This window comes from Tachysurus vachellii, chromosome 11 (genome assembly GCF_030014155.1).
Source record: "Tachysurus vachellii isolate PV-2020 chromosome 11, HZAU_Pvac_v1, whole genome shotgun sequence".
NCBI lineage: Eukaryota > Metazoa > Chordata > Actinopteri > Siluriformes > Bagridae > Tachysurus > Tachysurus vachellii.
In genome coordinates, this window is record NC_083470.1 from 16,878,252 (window position 1) to 16,899,025 (window position 20,774).

The window sequence follows — 20,774 nt, forward strand, 5'->3', positions numbered from 1 at the left end:
AACAGTGAGCAACAGTTCTGTGGATGGAAAAACCTTGTTCATGAGAAAGATCAGAGGAAAACTGGTAGATTGGTTCAAGCTGCCAGGAAGAATACAGTAACGTAATCGCATTCTGCATTCATGGTTAGCAGAAAAAAAAAATCAAACCTTGCATTAGATGGGCTAGAACATGTTGACTTTCTCTGTGGCTGAAAAGTTAATCAACACTTTTGTATTTTCACGTCTTGACTACTGTAATGCTTTGCTGGCTGGAGTTCCTAAAGCTACCCTAAGTAAATTACAGTTGGTACAAAATTCAGCTGCTACAATTCTGACTAGGACCAGTGCAAGGGAGCACATTACACCTATCCTGGAAAAATTGCACTGGCTTCCTGTTAGCTTTCGTATTGATTTTAAAATTCTCATGCTCACTTATAAGGTCTTGAACAATTTGGCCCCTCAATATCTGTGTTAGCTGTTAACCCCCTACATACCTACATGTGCTCTACGCTCTTCTGAAGCTTGTCTTCTAACTGCTCAAACAACACGGCTAAAAACTATGGGTGATCGGTCTTTTTCTTCCTTGGCTCCCAAATTGCGGAATTCCCTGCCCTCAGAGATTAGGAATGCAGAATCCCTGGGTATTTTTAAATCCCATCTTAAAACATACTTTTTTAGGGTAGCTTTTATGTGACTTGTTTGTTATTTATTGCCTTTTTATTTTTTGTATGGTTAGTTTTAGTGTCTGTAATATTATGTGTATCTTTTAATTTCATCTTTTATGTCAAGTGCTTTGAGAAGCTACTTTTAAAGGTGCTATACAAAATAAAGTTTATTATTATTATTATTATTATTATTATTATTATTATTATGTGTAGTGTACTTAATTATTATTAAGTGCAGTGACTCTGTACCCATGACTCAGATACAGCCTTTTACTTGACAAGATTGAAACCTGACTCACAGCATCGGTTTGATGTTTGTTCTGATATGCAGTTCTACTCATAAGAGAGTGGTCATTTGAATTTCTATAGATTCGCTGTCAGCTCAGACCAGCCTGGTCCTTCTCCACTGACCACTTTCACAAACATGATTTTTCAGCTTGCAGTCCCTCCACAAAGGATGTTTGTGGTTTTTCCTCACCATTTTATTTAAACTCTTGAGACTGTTGTATGTGTAAACCCCAGAAAAACAGCTATTCATGAAATACTGAAACCAGTCTATGTGGTACCAACAACAATGCCCCATTTAAAGTTACAGGAATCCCATTTTTTGCACAGCACTGCTGCCATATGATTGGTCATTAAGAGAAAACATGAATGTGCAGGTCTACAGGGACAATGAGTGTATATTTAAAATTAATTATAGTTAGGGATGCTAATGAAAAAATGTTTGGTTCAGCCAAAAAGAGATATACAGTTGACGTAGTTGAAAGATTAACTATCAACCAATTGAGCAAACAAACACTACAATTAATGAGGATAACAGAAAGTGAATATATTATAGGCTATTTACTTCTGTTTTAAACAATGAAAATATCAGCCATGTGGACAATAGACAATGGAATTTCTCTATAGATTTTTATTTTTTTTTTACTGTTTACTGAACCTTTCTTCAGAATCATCTAAAATTCAACATTTGATTGATAGCGGATTATGCAGCCGAGAAAAATCAACAAAGTCTTGCTACAAATATCTAGCCTCCAGTAGAAAGAACACATTGAATATATCCACCTTGTACTCTTTAGTGTAAATTTGTAAAGGCCAGTTTGATGGACTGAGGCACAGCACAGATCTAGCATTTCAAAGCGGGATGGGTTTAAGTCTAAAGAAATAGAATGCAACAACTATACAAGAAGGACCTGTGACATACAACACTAGCTCATGTATGAGTGTTACCTGGCATTTCACTCTCTGCGGTCCAATAGAGCACTGTGTGAAGAACATAAACAGCACAAATACAATTGGGCTTTACAGACAACAAGGGCTTTACAGACAATTTTCGCCTTAAATATATTTTGCCTCAGCCATCATTGCTTACCAATTAGAATAATCCATACAACTAAGCCTTTTACAGAAGCAGTCTAATGGAAGAACTTGGAAGTAATCTTTGTAATACCTTAACACCCATTTATACAAAATGCAGATACAAATAATTTTAAATGATTTAAAAAAAAATTCTAATGTAAAAAGCTATATTATTATATAGCTGAATTCTGAATGTCAGTTATGTCCATGCATTATCTAGTCATCTAAGGATGAACATGCTGTATCACAATAGTACTGACTTATTACCTTTAGGAATGGCAGGAACAAACCGTTTCTTCCACCAGGGTCTATTCCTGTCTGATTTCTCATCATCACTGTCCTTCTTGTCATCGATCTGGACACACAAAGACGCACACACCCCTAATCAGGCAGTGCAGTATATGATAATTACATCTTATATCTTAGCTAATTGTAGTTAATTAGATTTGATAAATCTGTTAAGGGCAAGAAATTATCCAATATAAGACAGAATATAAAACAATTTTAGTTTTAAACAGACCTTTTAAACAGGGAAAAATTTAATGTTATGGTTTCATAAATTTGTCTTGTAGTAGTCTGGTGCATTCTAAAAATGTTGAAATTGCATATTCTGCATACCTCCACTTTAAGTGAATCTTTGCTTGGGGAGGTGGTGGAGCCAGTAGCAAAAGCAGCCGCTTGGTCCTGGTCCTCCACCATGGTCCTGCGGTTTATGCCTGGATCACTGTTGGGCCTGCGACCTGCAAAGACTACATCTGTGCTACGGCTCCTAACCAGACGCTCAGGGTATGAGTGCCTCTGCTTAGGGTGCTCTGGTTCATGGATGGAGAAGAGAGATGACCTTGGTTCAGAAGGTCCTGTGGCACAAGCTTCTGGGATTGGTGGGTCTGGGGGTGGATGAGGGGGTCTGGTGTAGTGTGCCTTGGGTCGAACTATGGTGCCAGTACCTGAACCAGTAAGTTGCAAAAATAAGCCAACACATACACAACATAAGTAGAGAATCAGGTAAAATATTTCCAATCAACTACATTATACCTTTATTAAATAACAACTAGAAGACAACTTTTCTATGCAAGCTTTCTCATTTAAGAAAAATATAATGGGTCTAACTTAAATGAGAGTCTTCTCTTCTGAAACTTCTAAAAGAGCCACATAAACAAGCAGCTAAGCTGGATAACATCAGTGGCTAAAACCATTCCCATTACAACCAGACACTGTGCAAAATCTTCCAGGGATGCTGACTTTGTGAAGTTCCCTGCGGATTCTTTTTATGGAAACAGGCCTTGTCAAAGTCGCTTACACTTGCCCATTTTCCAAATTTCAAAAAATTACAAATTTGAAAAATATATCTCACCTCTTGATAGGTACTACTGTTTTGAGATTATATTGTTAAAAAAATAAAGGGAACTTTAAAATCACACATTGGATACAAAATGATCGTCAATATAAAAAATGGTCAATATAAATGAAAATCATAAAACCAATGAGGGCTGGAATCAAAATTGCCCCGGAAATAAGAGCAAAAAACTGAAATTACAGGTCGACGCAATCTGCATTAATTATAAGCGCATAATCTAAGTCAGCAGGTGTGTATGGCTCCCATTTGCTGGCATGCACTCCCAATTTGCCCACTTATGAACTTTGATATGTATCTATGTTGTGTGGATTTCTATATTTTATGCACAGCTGTGCTATTCTCACACAGCTCTTACAATACAAATATTGTCATGAACCCTTGAAAATATAGATATGTATCCCATGCTGATCCCTGTCCTTTGACAATAGTGCACCTAACTGTTGGAACTGCACCTTGAGACAATGAAAGAGGGTCAGTGTGAAATAAATATGAAAGTGATGAGATATTAAAATAAAATATATCAAAATAAGCTAGCTATATACATTACATGAATGGCTGAATTACCATTTATTCCTGACTCCTTTGCTTTACAGATGCATGATGAGGCATGCATCTGTGTGTGAATGCTGGTGGCACACAGTATACTAGGGAGTATATGGCCTCATTGTAGCTTGAGACATATCAGATCATTATCTTTTTCAAATGTTTAAATAAGTTCAAATAAATTTTAAGCACAGACAAAACGTGCACAGGAATAGCACAGGATCTGTTTGTCAGCTAAATTAGTGCTGGCTATAAAGTGCTGCAACCAATCTATACAATTTTCAGCTCTAACCTTAAAGTCATTAGAAGCACAGCATGTGTATATATATATATATATATATATATATATATATATATATATATATATATATATATATATATATATATATTTTCAGCAAAATATATATATTTTGTGTTTGCCCACTGACAAAGAAATGATCAGTCTATAATTTTAATAGTAGGTGAGAGAGAGGACAACAAAAAATCCAGAAAAATTAATTTCAAAAAGTTATAAATTGGTTTGCATTTTATTGCGTAAAATAAGTATTTCACCCCTTCACAAAACATGACAATACTTGGTGACAAAGCCCTTAAAAGAGGTCAGACATTTCTTGTAGTTGGCCACCAGGTTTGCACACACCTAAAGAGGGATTTTGTCCCACTACTCTTTGCAGATCCTCTCCAAGTCATTAAGGTTTCGAGGATTAACCTTTAGGTTTTTGGTCATTGTCATGCTGGAATACCCATCCACCTGAGGGAAGGAGGTTCTCACCCATGATTTAAGCAGAAAAACACCCCCAAAGCATAATGTTTCCAAATTCATGTTTGATAGGGGATCAAATACCTATTTCACTCATTAAAATGAAAATAACTTTTTTAAATGCATTTTCAAAAAAATCTGACACTGACTAGAAAAAAGTTTCTCCCACTCTTTAATGCAGAATTATTTCAGCGTGATGAGTGAGGGGTGTGATGATTGAGGGGTGTCTTTTTAAAATCATCTCACAGGAACTCAATAGAATTTAGATCTGGGCTTTGACCTGGCCATACCAATTTTTCTCCAAATTCTCAGTCTTTGGTGGATTTACTGGAATGTTTTGGGTCATAGTCAAGGTCCAGGTCTGCTTCAGCTTAATTTTTTTTGACAGATGGTGTCATGTTCCAAGCACCTTTTAATACCTTCTGATACAATGTAGAATTCATAATGGATTCCATGATGGTGAGCTGGCCAGGTCCTGCTGCAGCAAAGCGTCCCCAATTCATAACAATTTCACCACCATGTTTCACAGTTGGTATGAAATCCTGTATTTGGTTTATGCCCTCTGTTACCTTTGTCTCTGTGTTTTTTTTAGCAAACTTTAAGCCTTCCTGTTTTTCTTAGAACGCAAAGGTTTCCTGCTTGAACACCTCCCATTATAAATTTGGTCACACCAAATATTGATTTGATTTAGATTTCTCTTTTGTTCATTCACTGCAATTTGTTCATTCATGAAAATAAATATTTAACACTTCCATTTTTGAAAGCATTCTGTTTACAGCTTTTTTTTTTTTTACACCTGCCAAAAACTTTTGCACAGTACTGTATATATACAGGTGCTGGTCATATAATTAGAATATCATCAAAAAGTTGATTTAATTCACTAATGCCATTCAAAAAGTGAAACTTGTATATTATATTCATTCTTTGCACACATATATTTCATTTGATGATTATAACTGACAACTAAGGAAAATCCCAAATTCAGTATCTCAGAAAACTAGAATATTACTTAAGACCAATACAAAGAAAGGATTTTTAGAAATCTGGGCCAACTGAAAAGTATGAACATGAAAAGTATGAGCATGTACAGCACTCAATACTTAGTTGGGGCTCCTTTTGCCTGAATTACTGCAGCAATGCGGCGTGGCATGGAGTTGATCAGTCTGTGGCACTGCTCAGGTGTTATGAGAGCCCAGGTTGCTCTGATAGTGGCCTTCAGCTCTTCTGCATTGTTGGGTCTGGCATATCGCATCTTCCTGTTCACAATACCCCATAGATTTTCTATGGGGTTAAGGTCAGGCAAGTTTGCTGGCCAATTAAGAACAGGGATGCCATGGCCCTTAAACCAGGTACTGGTAGCTTTGGCACTGTGTGCAGGTGCCAAGTCCTGTTGGAAAATGAAATCTGCATCTCCATAAAGTTGGTCAGCAGCTTTTTTAATGATATTCTAATTATATGACCAGCACCTGTATGTATATATATTATGTATGTTGGCCCCTTTCCGGATTTTTTATTTTTTTGCACATCTGTCACACTTTAATATTTCAGATCATCAAACAAATTTAAATATTAGTCAAAGATAACAAGTAAACACAAAATGCAGTTTTTTATTATTAAGGAAAAACAAAATCCAAACCTACTTGACCCTGTGTGAAAAAGTGCTTGCCCCCTAAACCTAATAACTGGTTGGACAGCGCTGTGGAGCAAGTCTTTGTGGAATTGTTGTAATTCAGCCACACTGGAGGGTTTTCGAGCCTGAAATACCTTTTTAAGGTGTCACAAAGATTAAATATTTTGTTTTTCAGTTTAACTCATGGATGACATTGTGTCTCAGGGCTCTTTGATCACTGAAAACAATCTTGGACACCTGTAATAATTAGATTGCCATGTAAGCCCAATTCGAAAAACTACTAAAGGAGGGTGTTCCACATTATTAAGCAGAGCACCATTTTCATGCAATATGGGGAAGAAAAAGGATCTCTCTGCTGCCGAAAAGAGTGAAATAGTTCAATGCCTTGGAAGAGGTATGAAAACATTAGATATTTCATGAAAACTTATGCGTGATCATTGCACTATTAAAAGATTTGTGGCTGATTCAGAGCACAGACGGGTTTGTAGATAATGGCACATTGAGGAAGATTTCTGGCAGATCCAAGCATCGGATCAAGAGAGAAGCTGCTAAAATACCATTACTTTGCAGCAAACAGATATCTGAGGCTGCTGGTGCCTCTGGAGTTCCACGGACATCAAGGTGTAGAGTCCCCCAGAGTCTTGCAACTGTGCATAAACCTTCTATTCGGCCACCACTAACCAATGCCCACAAGCAGAAACGGCTGCATTGGGCAGAAAAATACATGAAGACTAATTTTCAAACAGTCCTGTTCACTGATGAGTGCCGTGCAACCCTGGATGGTCCAGATGGATGGAGTAGTGGATGGTTGGTGGACAGCCACCCTGTTTCAACAAGGCTGCAACATCAGCAAGGCGGTGGTGGAGTCATGTTTTGGGCCGGAATCATTGGAAGAGAGCTGGTCGGCCCCTTTAGGGTCCCCGAAGGTGTAAAGATGACCTTTGCAAAGTATGTGGATTTTCTTACTGACCACTTCCTTCCCTGGTACAGAAGGAAGAACTAAGCTTTCCGTAATAAAATCATCTTCATGCATGACAATGCACCATCTCATGCTGCAAAGAATCAATGCTGCTATGGGGATAAAAGGAGAGAAAGTCATGGTGTGGCCTCCATCCTATTGAGATCTACTGTATCTATCTCCTACCTATCTATTGAGAACCTTTGGAGCATCCTCAAGCAAAAGGTCTATGAGGGTGGGAGGCAGTTTACATTCAAACAGCAGCTCTGGGAGGCTATTCTGACATCTTGCAAACAAATTCAAGCAGAAACTGTCCAAAAACTCACAAGTTCAATGGATGCAAGACTTGTGAAGCTGCTATCAAATAAGGGGTCCTATGTTAAAATGTAACGTGACCTGTTAAAATGTTTAAAAAGTTAAAATGTTGTTATAAGTTTGATTGAAATAGCTTTTGATTTCAGTAAATATGCTGCAAACACAACAAATTACAATTTTCAGTTCTTTACAACCTATACAGTGTTTTGAAACTTACTGTGCATAATAATTTGGAACAGTGCATTGTAAGTTTTTATGTTTAAAAAATAGTTAGGAGGTTTGTTCAATAAAATTTTAATTGTACTCTTAATAGTTGATAACATGAGAATTATGCTGACTGTTATTTACATCAATTATTTAGGTAAATGAGAAAAATATCAATGTGGCTGCACATTGAACTTCAGAATTTTTTGATAGACAGCAGAATTCATGGTTCTATTTATCACAGCAAGTCTTCCAGGTCCTGAAGCAGCAAAACAGCCCCAGTCCATCACACTACCACCACCAAATTTTACGGTTGGTATGATGTTCTTTTTATGAAAGAACATGTTACTTTTACGCCAGATGTAATGGGGACACACCTTCCAAAGAGTATTTTCCCAAAAGTCTTGGGGATTATCAAGATTTTTTTTTGTGGCAAAACTGAGACGAGTTTTTTTATGTTCATTATGTTCTTTTTGCTCAGCACCGGTTTTCGTCTTGGAACTCTGCCCTGCAGGTGTGTATATATACACACACACACAGTATCTTTAGTACAGAAGTGAGTACACCACTCACATTTTTGTAAATATTTTATTATATCTTTACATTGTAGCAAAGTGGAATTTCTTGTGTAGCTCTACACAAGTGTATAGCTTGTATAACAGTGTAAATTTGCTGTCCCCTCAAAATAACTCAAAACAGCCATTAATATCTAAACCGCTGGCCACAAAAGTGAGTACACCCCTAAGTGAAAATGTCCAAATTGGGCCCAATTAGCCATTTATTCTCTCCAGTGTCATGTGACTCGTTAGTATTACAAGGTCTCAGGTGTGAATAGGGAGCATGTATGTTAAATTTGGTGTTATCGCTCTCACTCTCTCATACTGGTCACTGGAAGTTCAACATGGCACTTTATGGCAAAGAACTCTCTTCTGCTCTACATAAAGATGGCATAGGCTATAAGAAGACTGCCAAGACCCTGAAACTGAGCTGCAGCACGGTGGCCAAGACCATACAGTGGTTTAACAGGACAGGTTCCCCTCAGAACATTCTTCGCCATGGTCGACTAAAAAAGTTTATTGCACGTGGTCAGCATCATATCCAGAGGTTGTTTTTGGAAAATAGACATATGAATGCTACCAGCATTGCTGCAGAGGTGGGGATGTGGTAGCCTAGAGGTTAAGGTGCTGGACTACCAATCGGAGGGTTGTTTGTTCAATTCCCATGTCCACCAGGTTGCCACTGCTGGTCAATTGTAAAAAAAATGAGATGAAATGTAAGTCGCTCTGGATAAGGGCGCCTGCTAAATGCTGTAAATGTAGTTTATGTAATGTAATGTAGTTGAAGGGGTGCGAGATCAGCCTGTCAGTGCTGAGACCATACGCGCACACTGCATCAAATTGGTCTGCATGGCTGTCATCCCAGAAGGAAGCCTCTTCTAAAGATCATACAGAAGAAAGCCCACAAACAGTTTGCTGAAGACAAGCAGACTAAGCACATGGATTACTGGAACCATTTTTGGTTCAGATGGTGTCAAGCGTGTGTGGCCGCAACCAGATGAGGAAAGTGTGTCTTGCCTACAGTCAAGCATGGTGGTGGGAGTATCATGTCTGGGGCTGCATGATTGTTGCTGGCACTGGGGAGCTTTAAGGGAACCATGAAGGTTAACATGTACTGTGACATACTGAAGCAGAGCATGATCCCCTCCCTTCAGAGACTGGTCCGCAGGTCAGTATTCCAACATGACCCCAAACACACCTCCAAGACAACCACTGCCTTGCTCAAGAAGCTGAGGGTAAAGGTGATTGACGGGCCACACATGTCTCCAGACCTAAACCCTATTGTGGGGCATCCTCAAATGGAAGGTGGAGTGGAAGAGGACTCTAGTGGCAACCTGTGATGCTCTGGTGAATGAATGCCAACATTCATATATATATATATATATATATATATATATATATATATATATATATATATATATATATATATATATATATATATATTCACAAACACACAGTAGTCACAATTTAAAGTGGACCAAAAGAGATGATCAAAGTTCTCAATGTTGTTAAATTAACATTTAAAAGTCTGCTATTAATAGATGTTGTCACTAATGGAATTTCATGCCTCGTCACTTATGAAGATGCCCAGACACGATTGTTTGTCACAAGGTGTGAAGTGATTAGTCACACATTTGTGAAGACAAGAGTGCACCAAAAAAGATTAGTACTTCGATATGGCACAGACACTCCTCAGTTATGTGTCCTCTCCTCACTGCTATTCTCCCTCTATACCAGAGGTATTCAACTAAAATTTAAAGAGGTCCAGTAAGAGAAAATCTCTTGAAGCAAAGGTCTGGAAGATCATAATGTCTAACTAGTTAGTGTGATATATATTTAAGTAGCCTAGTAGTTGTATCAACATCTGCAAGCAATCAATACCTGACTGTCAAATCAAATAAATTCAGTACAATTCAAAAACTTTTTGACAATATTTATTGTCCCGTAACATAGAACTGAACATACAGCGGGTAAAATAAGTATTGAACACGTCACCATTTATCTCAGTAAATTTATTTCTAAAGGTGCTATTGACATGAAATTTTCACCAGATGTTGGTAACAACCCATTCAATCCAAACATGCAAAGAAATCAAACCATAGATGTCCGTAAATTAAGTTATGTTTAATAATGTTAAATGACACAGGGAAAAAGTATTGAACACATGAAGAAAGGGAGGTGCAAAAAGGCATGGAAAGCCAAGACAATCAGTAATTAGAAAGCAATCCTGCCCCTTGTCAATGCAAATTAATATCAGCTAGTGCTGTCCAAACTGATGGCCTATAAAAAGGTCTCGTTACCAAGGTATCACACAAGAAACATCTCATGATGGGTAAAAGCAAAGAACTCTCTCAAGACCTTCGCAACCTTATTGTTGCAAAACATTCTGATGGCATTGGTTACAGAAGGATTTCAAAACTTCTGAATGTTCCAGTGAGCACTGTTGGGGCCATAATCCGTAAGTGGAAAGAACATCATTTCACCATAAACAGGTAAAGGTTTCAGGTTTCACCATAAACCCACGACCAGGTGCTCCTCACAAGATTTCTGACAGAGGAGTGAAAAGAATTATTAGAAGTGTTGTCTAAGAGCCAAGGATCACTTGTGGACAGCTTCAGAAAGACCTGGAATCAGCAGGTAAAGCTGTTTCAAAGAAAATAAGTAATGCTCTCAACCGCCATGGCCTGTATGCACGCTCACCACGCAAGACTCCACTGCTGAAGCAAAGACATATTGAAGCTCGTTTAAAGTTTGCTGCACAACATTTGGATAAGCCTGTGAAATACTGGAAGAACATAGTCTGGTCAGATGAGACCAAAATTGATCTCTATGGATGCCATAATACACACCATGTTTGGAGGAGAAATGGCACTGCACATCAAAACACCATACCAACAGTAAGTATGGAGGTGGGAACATCATGGTGTGGGGCTGTATTTCAGCATACGGTACTGGCAAACTTCACATAATTGAAGGAAGGATGAATGGGAAAATGTACAGAGACATTCTTGATAAAAATCTGCTGCCATCTACCAGGATGATGACGATGAAACGAGGGTGGACATTTCAGCAAGACAATGATCCCAAACACACAGCCAAGGAAACTCTCAATTGGTTTCAGAGAAAGAAAATAAAGCTGCTAGAATGGCCCAGCCAATCACCTGACTTGAATCCAATTGAAAATCTGGATGGAAAGAACTAAAGATCAGAGTTCATAGAAGAGGCCCACAGAACCTTCAAGATTTGAAGACTGTTTGTGTGGAAGAATGGGCCAAAATCACATCTCAGCAATGCATGCAACTCATTTCTCCATACAGGAGGCATCTTGAAGCTGTCATTACCAAAAAAGGCTTTTGTACAAAGTATTAAATATGTTTCAGTAAGCGTGTTCAATACTTTTTCTCTGTGTCATTTAACATTATTAAACATAACTTAATTTACGGACATCTATGGTTTGATTTCTTTGCATGTGTGGATTGAATGGGTTGTTACCAACATCTGGTGAAAATTTCAGGTCAATAGCACCTTTAGAAATAAATTAACTGAGATAAACGGTGACGTGTTCAATACTTATTTTACCCGCTGTATGTATGATTGTAGATATGTATAACGTTCTCTCATTAAATAAATGAAAGTAGGGCTACATTTCAAAATAAGAGAAAATAAATAAAATGTGAAAATTGTGTATGTTTAAATAAAGTGTTTAACTTTCCCTTTTATATCTCAGTGAAAGAACTGAGCTCTAGCTTGGCTTGGGTTAGGGTTAAACCTGGGCTTGAATGGAGTCAGGGCCATTCTCATACACATTTGGAGGTGCCCATTAGTGAGCCTGGAACCATATTTAGTTTGGATTATGTTCATTGTAGAGAAAGCTGCCTCGCAGTTGTATGTAGAGCCAAACATGGCCAGGATGTATAGGGCTACTTTCCTCAGACCTGGGAAAGCTGTCTCAGGGACGCTGTCTTCAGAGTTGAGTGGAAATGTTTGTTCAAAACCTTTATGTTTTGTCTCATAATGGTGTTTCACATTGCCACTTTTAATAAGTGAAAAAAAAGTTTAAAAAAAAAAAAAAAAAAAAAAGGAATGTCCGCAACACAGTTTATAACTCTCATATTTATTAGATTATTAAAAATCAAGCAACGTTTCGACCCTACTGGGTCTTCTTCACTTTAGCAGTTTCTTTTGTCCAGCACCTGCCAGGTGGGATGTGCACACAATTACTTGTTTTAATAAGTGCCACTGTTTCTGAACATATGAGACACACTGGTTTAGTGAAGTGGTAAGTATGAACAGAAATCAGTCTGTCCATTCTAGATTAAATGTTTTTGCTGTCCACTTTTCTTTTTTTGGAGAGCGCCATTTGTTCTTTATTCTTTCTCTGTCTCAGTCGTCTGTTTCTCTCCCTTTCTCCGTCTCACTCATCTGTTTCTCTCCCTTTCTCCATCTCACTCGTCTGTTTCTCTCCCTTTCTCTGTCTTACTCGTCTGTTTCTCTCCCTTTCTCCGTCTCACTCGTCTGTTTCTCTCCCTTTCTCTGTCTCACTTGTCTGTTTCTCTCCCTTTCTCCGTCTCACTCGTCTGTTTCTCTCCCTTTCTCCGTCTCACTCGTCTGTTTCTCTCCCTTTGTTTTCTACATGTATCGCTATCTTTCTTTCATGTGTAACTTTACTCTAATTCTCTCTCATCTGTCTTGCACTGTTGAGTCACAGTGTTTACTTCAGGAATGCACAGACTCGACTGGCTGAGCGGTATCACGTGGGATGGCTTAACTCGCATGCAACTTTGGTCTGTGCATTTCCACTACCACTACCGTAAAGATTGCAAAAGCTGCTCCGGTTAAAATAGAAGTGCTTCGTCAAGTTTTAAATCATAACCTTTTGTTTTGGCCGTAGGTCCGGGTCCGTATTGGACAGCTTCTTGGTCCGGACCCGGACTGCGGTCCGCCTGTTAGTGACCTATGCTCTATACTGTTAAACTCCTGAAATTTGCAGATGATACTATGCTCATCGGACTCACACAAGACTCAACCAGGAGTCTGCATATTAGCAGGAGGTGAAGCAGCTGGTGCTATAGTGCAGTCAGAACAGCCTAGAGCTAAACACACTCAAAACTGTGCCGATGACAGTGGACTTTAGGAAATTCCCCTCAACACGACTCCCCCTCACAATATCCAACAGCCCTGTGTCATCTGCGGAGACCTTCAAGTTTCAGAGCACTACCATTTTCCAAGAACCTTCAACATAAATTCCATTCTCAAAAATGCCCAGCAGAGAATGTACTTTCTACACCAATTAAGGAAGTATGGTTTGCCACAGCAGCTGTTGATGCAGTTCTACACTGCAGTCATTGGATCTGTCCTGTGCACATACATCACCATCTGCTTTGGAGCAGCAACAAAACAGGACAGGAACAGACGGCAACAGGATTACAAGGAATCGCAGTGCTAAGTGAAGAAGGATGTGACAAAGGCCAAACAGAAAGCATACGATGAGTTGCTTTCTGTGAAGAGCACTGTACCCTACTCATTAAGTGTCCATCTGCAGTGTTCTGTGGCCCACTGTAGATGTGCCGGTTTGTGTGTTCTGGAAAGGGGTATATCATCAGCTGGTCTTCTTGCTCTCAAACCAACTTTATGAAGTCGTTTCCTCACCGTCTGAGTGGACACTGGCACCCCTGTTGCCTACTGAAGGTCATTTTAGTATCAGACTTTATTTGGTTTTGTGACTCATCTGCCACCACCATGCCTTCTACTCACAGTACCAGACCTTCTGAACCTGTTCCAGGCTCTGGAAAGGACACTGAGATGTTCCCACTGAGTCTGTAACTTCACGCAGTCATGCCTCCGTGCAGCATCCCAATGGCCCTGTTGAGGTCAGAACCCTGAAATCTCACTAAAAGCTGCATTTTCAATGCTTCCTAAACTCAAGTGAAACTGTCTCAATGACAAGTTCCCAATTATGGACACCACTGACAGGTAAATTAGTAACTAATGACAAACAATCATGTCTGGAAACCATCAAAAGCCATAAGGGATGACATTTCATTAATGACAACATTGACTAATAACAGACTTGCATGTTCTGCATGAATTGTGAAAGAAACACATTTTGATTTTAGGACAACTTTGATGAAAGATTCTGATCCACTTCAAATGTTGACTAGTGAATACCAGATGAGAAACAAACAGCTCCTGGACAGTTATTTAAATATAATTTTGATCAAAATTTGAATTGTTTAAAAAGTCTGATTTACAGAACGAATCAAGTAGAATCGGAAATGTTATCAATTAAAATTTTATCACTTAGGGCCTATTAAGGCAATGCACTGGATGAACCAACTTCACAGAAATGTATACAATGCTAGAGAACTAATAAGCAGACAACAATGGTAATATCTGAGATTCAAAGTAGGCTTTATATATAATTTGTTACCATTTATGTTATGTCTCACTAATATCTCCTATATCTCTTATAATTTCAAGTGGCCTTGCCTTGATATCGTTTTCTTTTGCTGATATCCCTATGTTGCTGTAACTGCAAATTTCCAAGCTTACAAAATTCCCAAAACTTACATAGAAAAACATGACAGCAAAGACACTCATTCCCATCATCAGATATCAGAAGTAGTTAAATCAGACAGAAGTTGAGACAAAACAAATCGAGAAAAAAAAAAATAAATTTTTTGTTGTTTAGCTACACTTGCTTAATTGCTAGAGACCCTTAAAGTGCATATTAGTTTAGAACTTAAGTACATATATTCATAAGCATAATTATGAAGGAATAAGACACTTTTTATTGGGTTATTAGCATTTAGGGGCTTTGCCATAATTTATAATAGCACACTGACCTGCAAATGTAAATAACCCTACATTAGTGCACGCTGGAAATCTACATTACCTTGTCCACAGGAGAGGGGATCAAACATGGTCAGCAGAGAATCAGTTTGAGCAGGACCACAGGACAAACCATGGGCTCCTGGAGAGATGCATGAATGATAGACCCAAACAAGCAAGGGAGAAAATGGGTAAGCTAAACAACAGTAAAGCCTTTAACATCATGTAATGATAATGTGTACCAGCATACAATATTTCGTTGAAACAAATTAAAATTATAGCTCACTTAGTGATACAGTTATTAGGATACATGCTTTCCTATAAATGTTACTTCTATTTGGATATGTATACCATGCACAGAATCCTCTCCATCTGGGCTTGTGACAGAGTCTTTGCCTCCAAAATCTGAGCTACATTCTGAGCGTAGGTCTTCAATCTTGTTGGGAATGTCTTCAGATGTTGCACTAATACCTACAGAAAATGACAATCCATTAGATTGTCCAACTGTCATTGTTAACATCCACAGTATAATATACTGTTTTCAAGCTATAAAACATTCTACATGTTCCTGGACTTTGTGGTCCATGGGACAATTTCTGTTCTTTCTGTTTGGCCTTTGCCACATCCCAGAAAATCCTGTCAATTTTCTTTGGTCCGTTCTATATCCTACTTCTTTTTAGCTAGCCTCTTCCTCTGAGTGCTGTCCTGTACTTCCTTGTTCCACCACATTTCTTTATCTTCTTTTCTCCTTCCAGATGACAACTAGCACTCTCCTACCCATCACTTCTGCTGTACTTTAACAGTCACCTGGAAGCTCTTCCAGACCATCCAAAGCCTGTCTCGGCTTCTGTCTGAATTCATCACAATATTAATCCTTTTGTAACTTCCACCATTAGTCTTCTTTTCTAGGTTTCCTCTATTATACTTCCTGACCACCAGAGACATCTTACACATCACCATCAGATGCTGTCAGGCTACACTCTCTCCTACCACTACCTTGCAGTCACTAATCTCCCTAATCTACCAGCGTACTCCTACAGTACCTCCACTCATATGTAACTCTATATTTCTCTCTTTTCTGGAAATGAGTGTTAACTACAGCCATCCTGCCCATCACCTCCTCATCACCACTGTTCCCCTCATCAACATGCCCGTAGAAGTCTGCTCCAAACACTACTTTCTCCCATCTGGGAATACTCTGACTCACTCCAGAATCTCTCCTTCTCTTCTAACTCACAGCATGAGGGGTGGAGCATAACCAGTGGAGCATAACCACTGATGACATTCAACATTACCCCTTCAATTTCTAACTTAAAATTGTTTACCTTGTCTGACAATCTCTTCACCTATAAAGCATTCCTCACAAACATCCTTCAGAATCAGACCTACCCCATTTCTCTTCCTATCCATACCAAAATAACACAGTTTGCATCCCCCTCCAATACTACGTGCCGGTGGGAGTCGTTGTTGACCCAGGTCTGGTATAGAATTCCCACTGACAATTTGCAAGTTTAAATTTGGCACGTTTGATGCCAGATGCCATTCCTGACGCAACTCTCTCTATTTATACGAGCTTGGGACCAACACAGAAGTCACTAGCCTGCAACCCCATGGCTAGATTGTCTACAGAAATGGTAATATGCCTGCAAAAACATATGATGTAAATCTTTCTCTCATTTTTAGTTTCAAGGACAAAATAACTTGCAATAATAGAGATCTGTCAAATATAAAGAAATAATTAATGTTTATGGTTAAAAACACCTTGGTTGACAAAAAGCAATTGGGGTGCAAGACCCACTTCTGGGAGAACCATGTCACCAGACGCTTTTTTCTAATGCCAGTGGAAAATGTGACCATCATTGTCACAATGTGCTTTCTTGTTTTGTTTTGGATGCGGCGGTCTTGAAAAGTTTGCTGTAGTATTATCCCTGCTTTGACTACACTACTATGACTATGCTACATCTAATTTGTCATGTTTATGAAAGTTAAAGATTTTTATATGGGGTCAGAATTGTTTCGTTATTCTGAATAAATATACTATGATCCACAAATAAATATAGAGTTTCACAAATATTTTTTAAATCCACAAATAAATATAAAGAGTTTCACAAATATTTTATGAAATTCACAAATAAATAAAATGGGATTTGCAAATAAAAAAAATATTTGTAAATATATATTTAATTGTATTTATTTGTGAATGGCTTCCTGCTCATTTGTTAATCGCGTTCTGTGCATTTGTGAATCACTGCACGCATTTGTGGATTGCGTTCTGTGCATTTGTGGATTTGAAACATTTCTAACCTCAAGACGTGCACAAGAATCCACAAATAGGTGGACTCCGCCCACCTTCTACTCCAGCCAATCGGACAACGGTCTCGTGGCGCTGAACAATCGTGGCACGGTCTACCTCCAACCAATCATGTTCTGATTTACTCGCTCTGAGGCTGTTCTTCAATGCAGTGTCTAGTTTGCACTCGTTTTTTTCATCCAGTACGATTCTCTTGTTCTATTTTGTGTGCCCTTTCACATGTATTTACAGTCTCATGATTTTTTTTTTACTTCGCATTTTTCTCATACTGATGCTTTCACTTGCACGTACATGACTTAGCCCTGTGTGCCATCGTTCTACGTTATATAAAGCATTATGGTCGTGAAGAAATGACATTTTATTCTAATGTATACAAGCTGTATAGAGGAATTATGATACCTTGAATGATGAAACCTAAGAGTTGTAAGCATAATGCATCCTGCTTCCTTAACTTTTACTTTAAAAAAGTCACACAGTACATTTTCAATCAGAAAAATGTGAGCAATGTTTACAGGTGTACAGTGAGTTGACACTGAATGCTATTTCACATGACACTTCTGTTTCTAAATGACCTGCACTTGACCGATTAGTAAGGATAGCATGCATGTTATCTCTATCAGGAGTTTACAATATTTGTCTGAAAAGGTTCATCTCTGTTTCTGGGCTTTTTATTTTTATTTTTAGTATTTCACATACAGTAGATAATGTCATGATTTCGAGTCATGCGATTGCGAGTAAATCAGAACGTGATTGGTTGGAGGTAGACCGTGCCACGATTGGTCAGCGCCACGAGACCGTTATCCGATTGGCTGGAGTAGACGGTGGGCGGAGTCCACCTATTTGTGGATTCTTGTGCACGTCTTGAGGTTAGAAATGTTTCAAATCCACAAATGCACAGAATGCGATTCACAAATGAGCAGGAAGCCATTCACAAATAAATACAATTAAATATATATTTACAAATATTTTTTTTATTTGCAAATCCCATTTTATTTATTTGTGGATTTAAAAAATATTTGTGAAACTCTTTATATTTATTTGTGGATCATAGTATATATTTTCATTATAACGAAACAATTCTGACCCCATATTTATAATTTGTAGTTAATATAGATGTTCTGGGTGAGTGCAATGTTGAGGGTATTGAGGATTAGTATCAGTGATTCTGACAGCAGCCTAGCAAAACAAGTGAAACTTGAATTGTTGTGTTTTTAAGATAGCTAAATGTTCTTTTCCAACTGCATGGATTTCTTTATGGGTACCTGAGATGATGCTTAATCCAGGGGTACTTGGTCGGGAGCTGACCTCTCTGACTTCAGTGTCATCTGAAGTGCTTCCCATGCCTGAACAGCTTTCTAACTCCTGTAAGCGCTCCTCTTGTTTTAAATCTGCAGTTTCTACACACACGCACAGTAACGGTAGAGACAGTATGGAGACAGTTACATTTTATTATGTATTGCCAGTGTATTACACATACAGTACGTCATAAAAGTGTCATAAAAGTATCTTTTCATGTGACAACACTAAAGAAATGACACTATGGAAATTAACTTGGAAATTAGAACGTAAATGGCATCAAACTAAATTATCAGTATTTTGATTAGCATGGAAGGAATGGCTTCATAGCTACAAAAAATCTCTTAGCGCTGCTAGATCGGTGTATTTCTCCAGCCTTATTAAAGATGATAAAAATAATCCTAAATTTTTAATGAATACTGTAGTAAAATTAACCAGGAATAAAAACACTGTCAAAAAGCGCACACCATCTATTTGTAACAGTAAGGACTTCATGAATTATTTCAATGGAAAAATTGATAACATCAGGCAGAAAATTCAGACCATTCATTAATACCAAACAAATTGATAGATAATATTTCCGTTTTTGATCAGTATTTAGACAGTTTTAATTAGAGATGAGCCGGATACTCGGCTGAAACGAGTATCCGGTACGGATAAAGCACTTCTGCCGAGTACGAGTATTATACGAGTCAATATCTGTGCTCGGATTGAATGAAAATCATCATTGGGTAGCTGATTGTGTCAGCATTCTGTGATAGGCTAGTCACAGTGCCCCTCCCCTACACACATACAGATGTATTGTGTTGCTGTGTCTCGCTCTGCTCACTCACAGTCACACACACAACAGCTCTCTGTCTCTCAATCAGTCACTCGGGTTCGTGGGTCTTTTCCGTTAACGTTTATTGTTTCTTGAGCTTTTTACTTCGGGTTGTAACGTTAATAATACGTACTTACTAACCAGTAAAGTTCTGGTAAACGTGGGTTCGTTCAGACGTGGTGCTTGCTTGGTAGAATGTGACTCGCATTGCGTCTCTGCCTGTCGGAGATTTTCTCTTTTTTAAACCTTCAGCTGTCTCTAACCAGTAACCAGACACTGAGTGTCTGACACATTTTTGCCGTATTTCATAAAAACATAAAGGTAGTAAGCTAGTGTTATAAATATTACAAATTAATTATTACCAGTTAAAGCCCCGCCCATTTCAAGACAAGCCCCGCCTACTTCTGGGTTAGGCCCCACCCACTCCGAGTACGGATATGGATACAGATAATTCATATGGTTAACAGATACGGATACAGATACAGATAATGCTGTACTCGCTCATCCCTAGTTTTAATCCCCTTCAAGAGATATATTTTCACTGATATCTTCTTCAAAATCATCAACCTGCATACTGGATCCCCTACCCACGTGTTTCTTTAAAGAGATACTACCAGTAGCTCTCCAACACATTCTAAAGATAATAAATTCTTCCCTTAGCACTGGCTATGTGCCAAAATCTTTTAAGCTAGCAGTTATCAAACCTTTGATTAAAAAACCTGATCTCGACCCATGCCAGCTGTTAAACTATAGGCCAATATCAAACCTCCCCTTTAACTCCAAGATCCTAGAAAAGGTTGTAGATCAGCAGTTATGCTCATACCTACATAGGAAAAATATTCATGAAATGTATCAGTCAGGATTTAGGCCTCATCATAGCACAGAGTCAGCGCAGGTTAAAGTTGTAAATATTACTGTTAATACAAGTTTTGCATTGATTATAAAATACTATTACTAAACTATGAAGCAATTAATGGTCATGCACTACAGTACCCGAGAGATCTTTGTTTTTTTATGATCCGTCATGCCTACTTCAATAAAAAAGTGCAGGCTATTTGGTAGTACCTCAAGTACAAAAGACTACAGCAGTGGGCAGAGCTTTTTCTCACTGTGCCCCACAGTTATTTAACAGACTTCTGGGATGTCTGGATGCTGTCAGCTTACCACCCTCCCAAGTTGCTCAGGT

General features: G+C 38.4%; 1 protein-coding gene across 6 annotated transcripts in view; it reads right to left on the minus strand.

Annotated features, from left to right (window-relative positions):
* Nucleotides 1-20,774, minus strand: part of gapvd1 (GTPase activating protein and VPS9 domains 1) — a 95,141-nt gene that overhangs the window by 12,714 nt on the left and 61,653 nt on the right. For 3 of the 6 annotated variants that reach the window (XM_060881440.1, XM_060881444.1, XM_060881439.1), the window contains exons 13-18: nucleotides 18,735-18,869; nucleotides 15,513-15,632; nucleotides 15,226-15,303; nucleotides 2,625-2,965; nucleotides 2,274-2,361; nucleotides 1,878-1,910 (exon numbers count right to left, since the gene is read on the minus strand). In XM_060881440.1, coding sequence (XP_060737423.1) covers nucleotides 1,878-1,910; nucleotides 2,274-2,361; nucleotides 2,625-2,965; nucleotides 15,226-15,303; nucleotides 15,513-15,632; nucleotides 18,735-18,869 — 795 coding nt within the window. The remainder of the gene's footprint in view (nucleotides 1-1,877; nucleotides 1,911-2,273; nucleotides 2,362-2,624; nucleotides 2,966-15,225; nucleotides 15,304-15,512; nucleotides 15,633-18,734; nucleotides 18,870-20,774) is intronic. The other 3 variants (XM_060881441.1, XM_060881443.1, XM_060881442.1) reach the window with 3 other exon arrangements.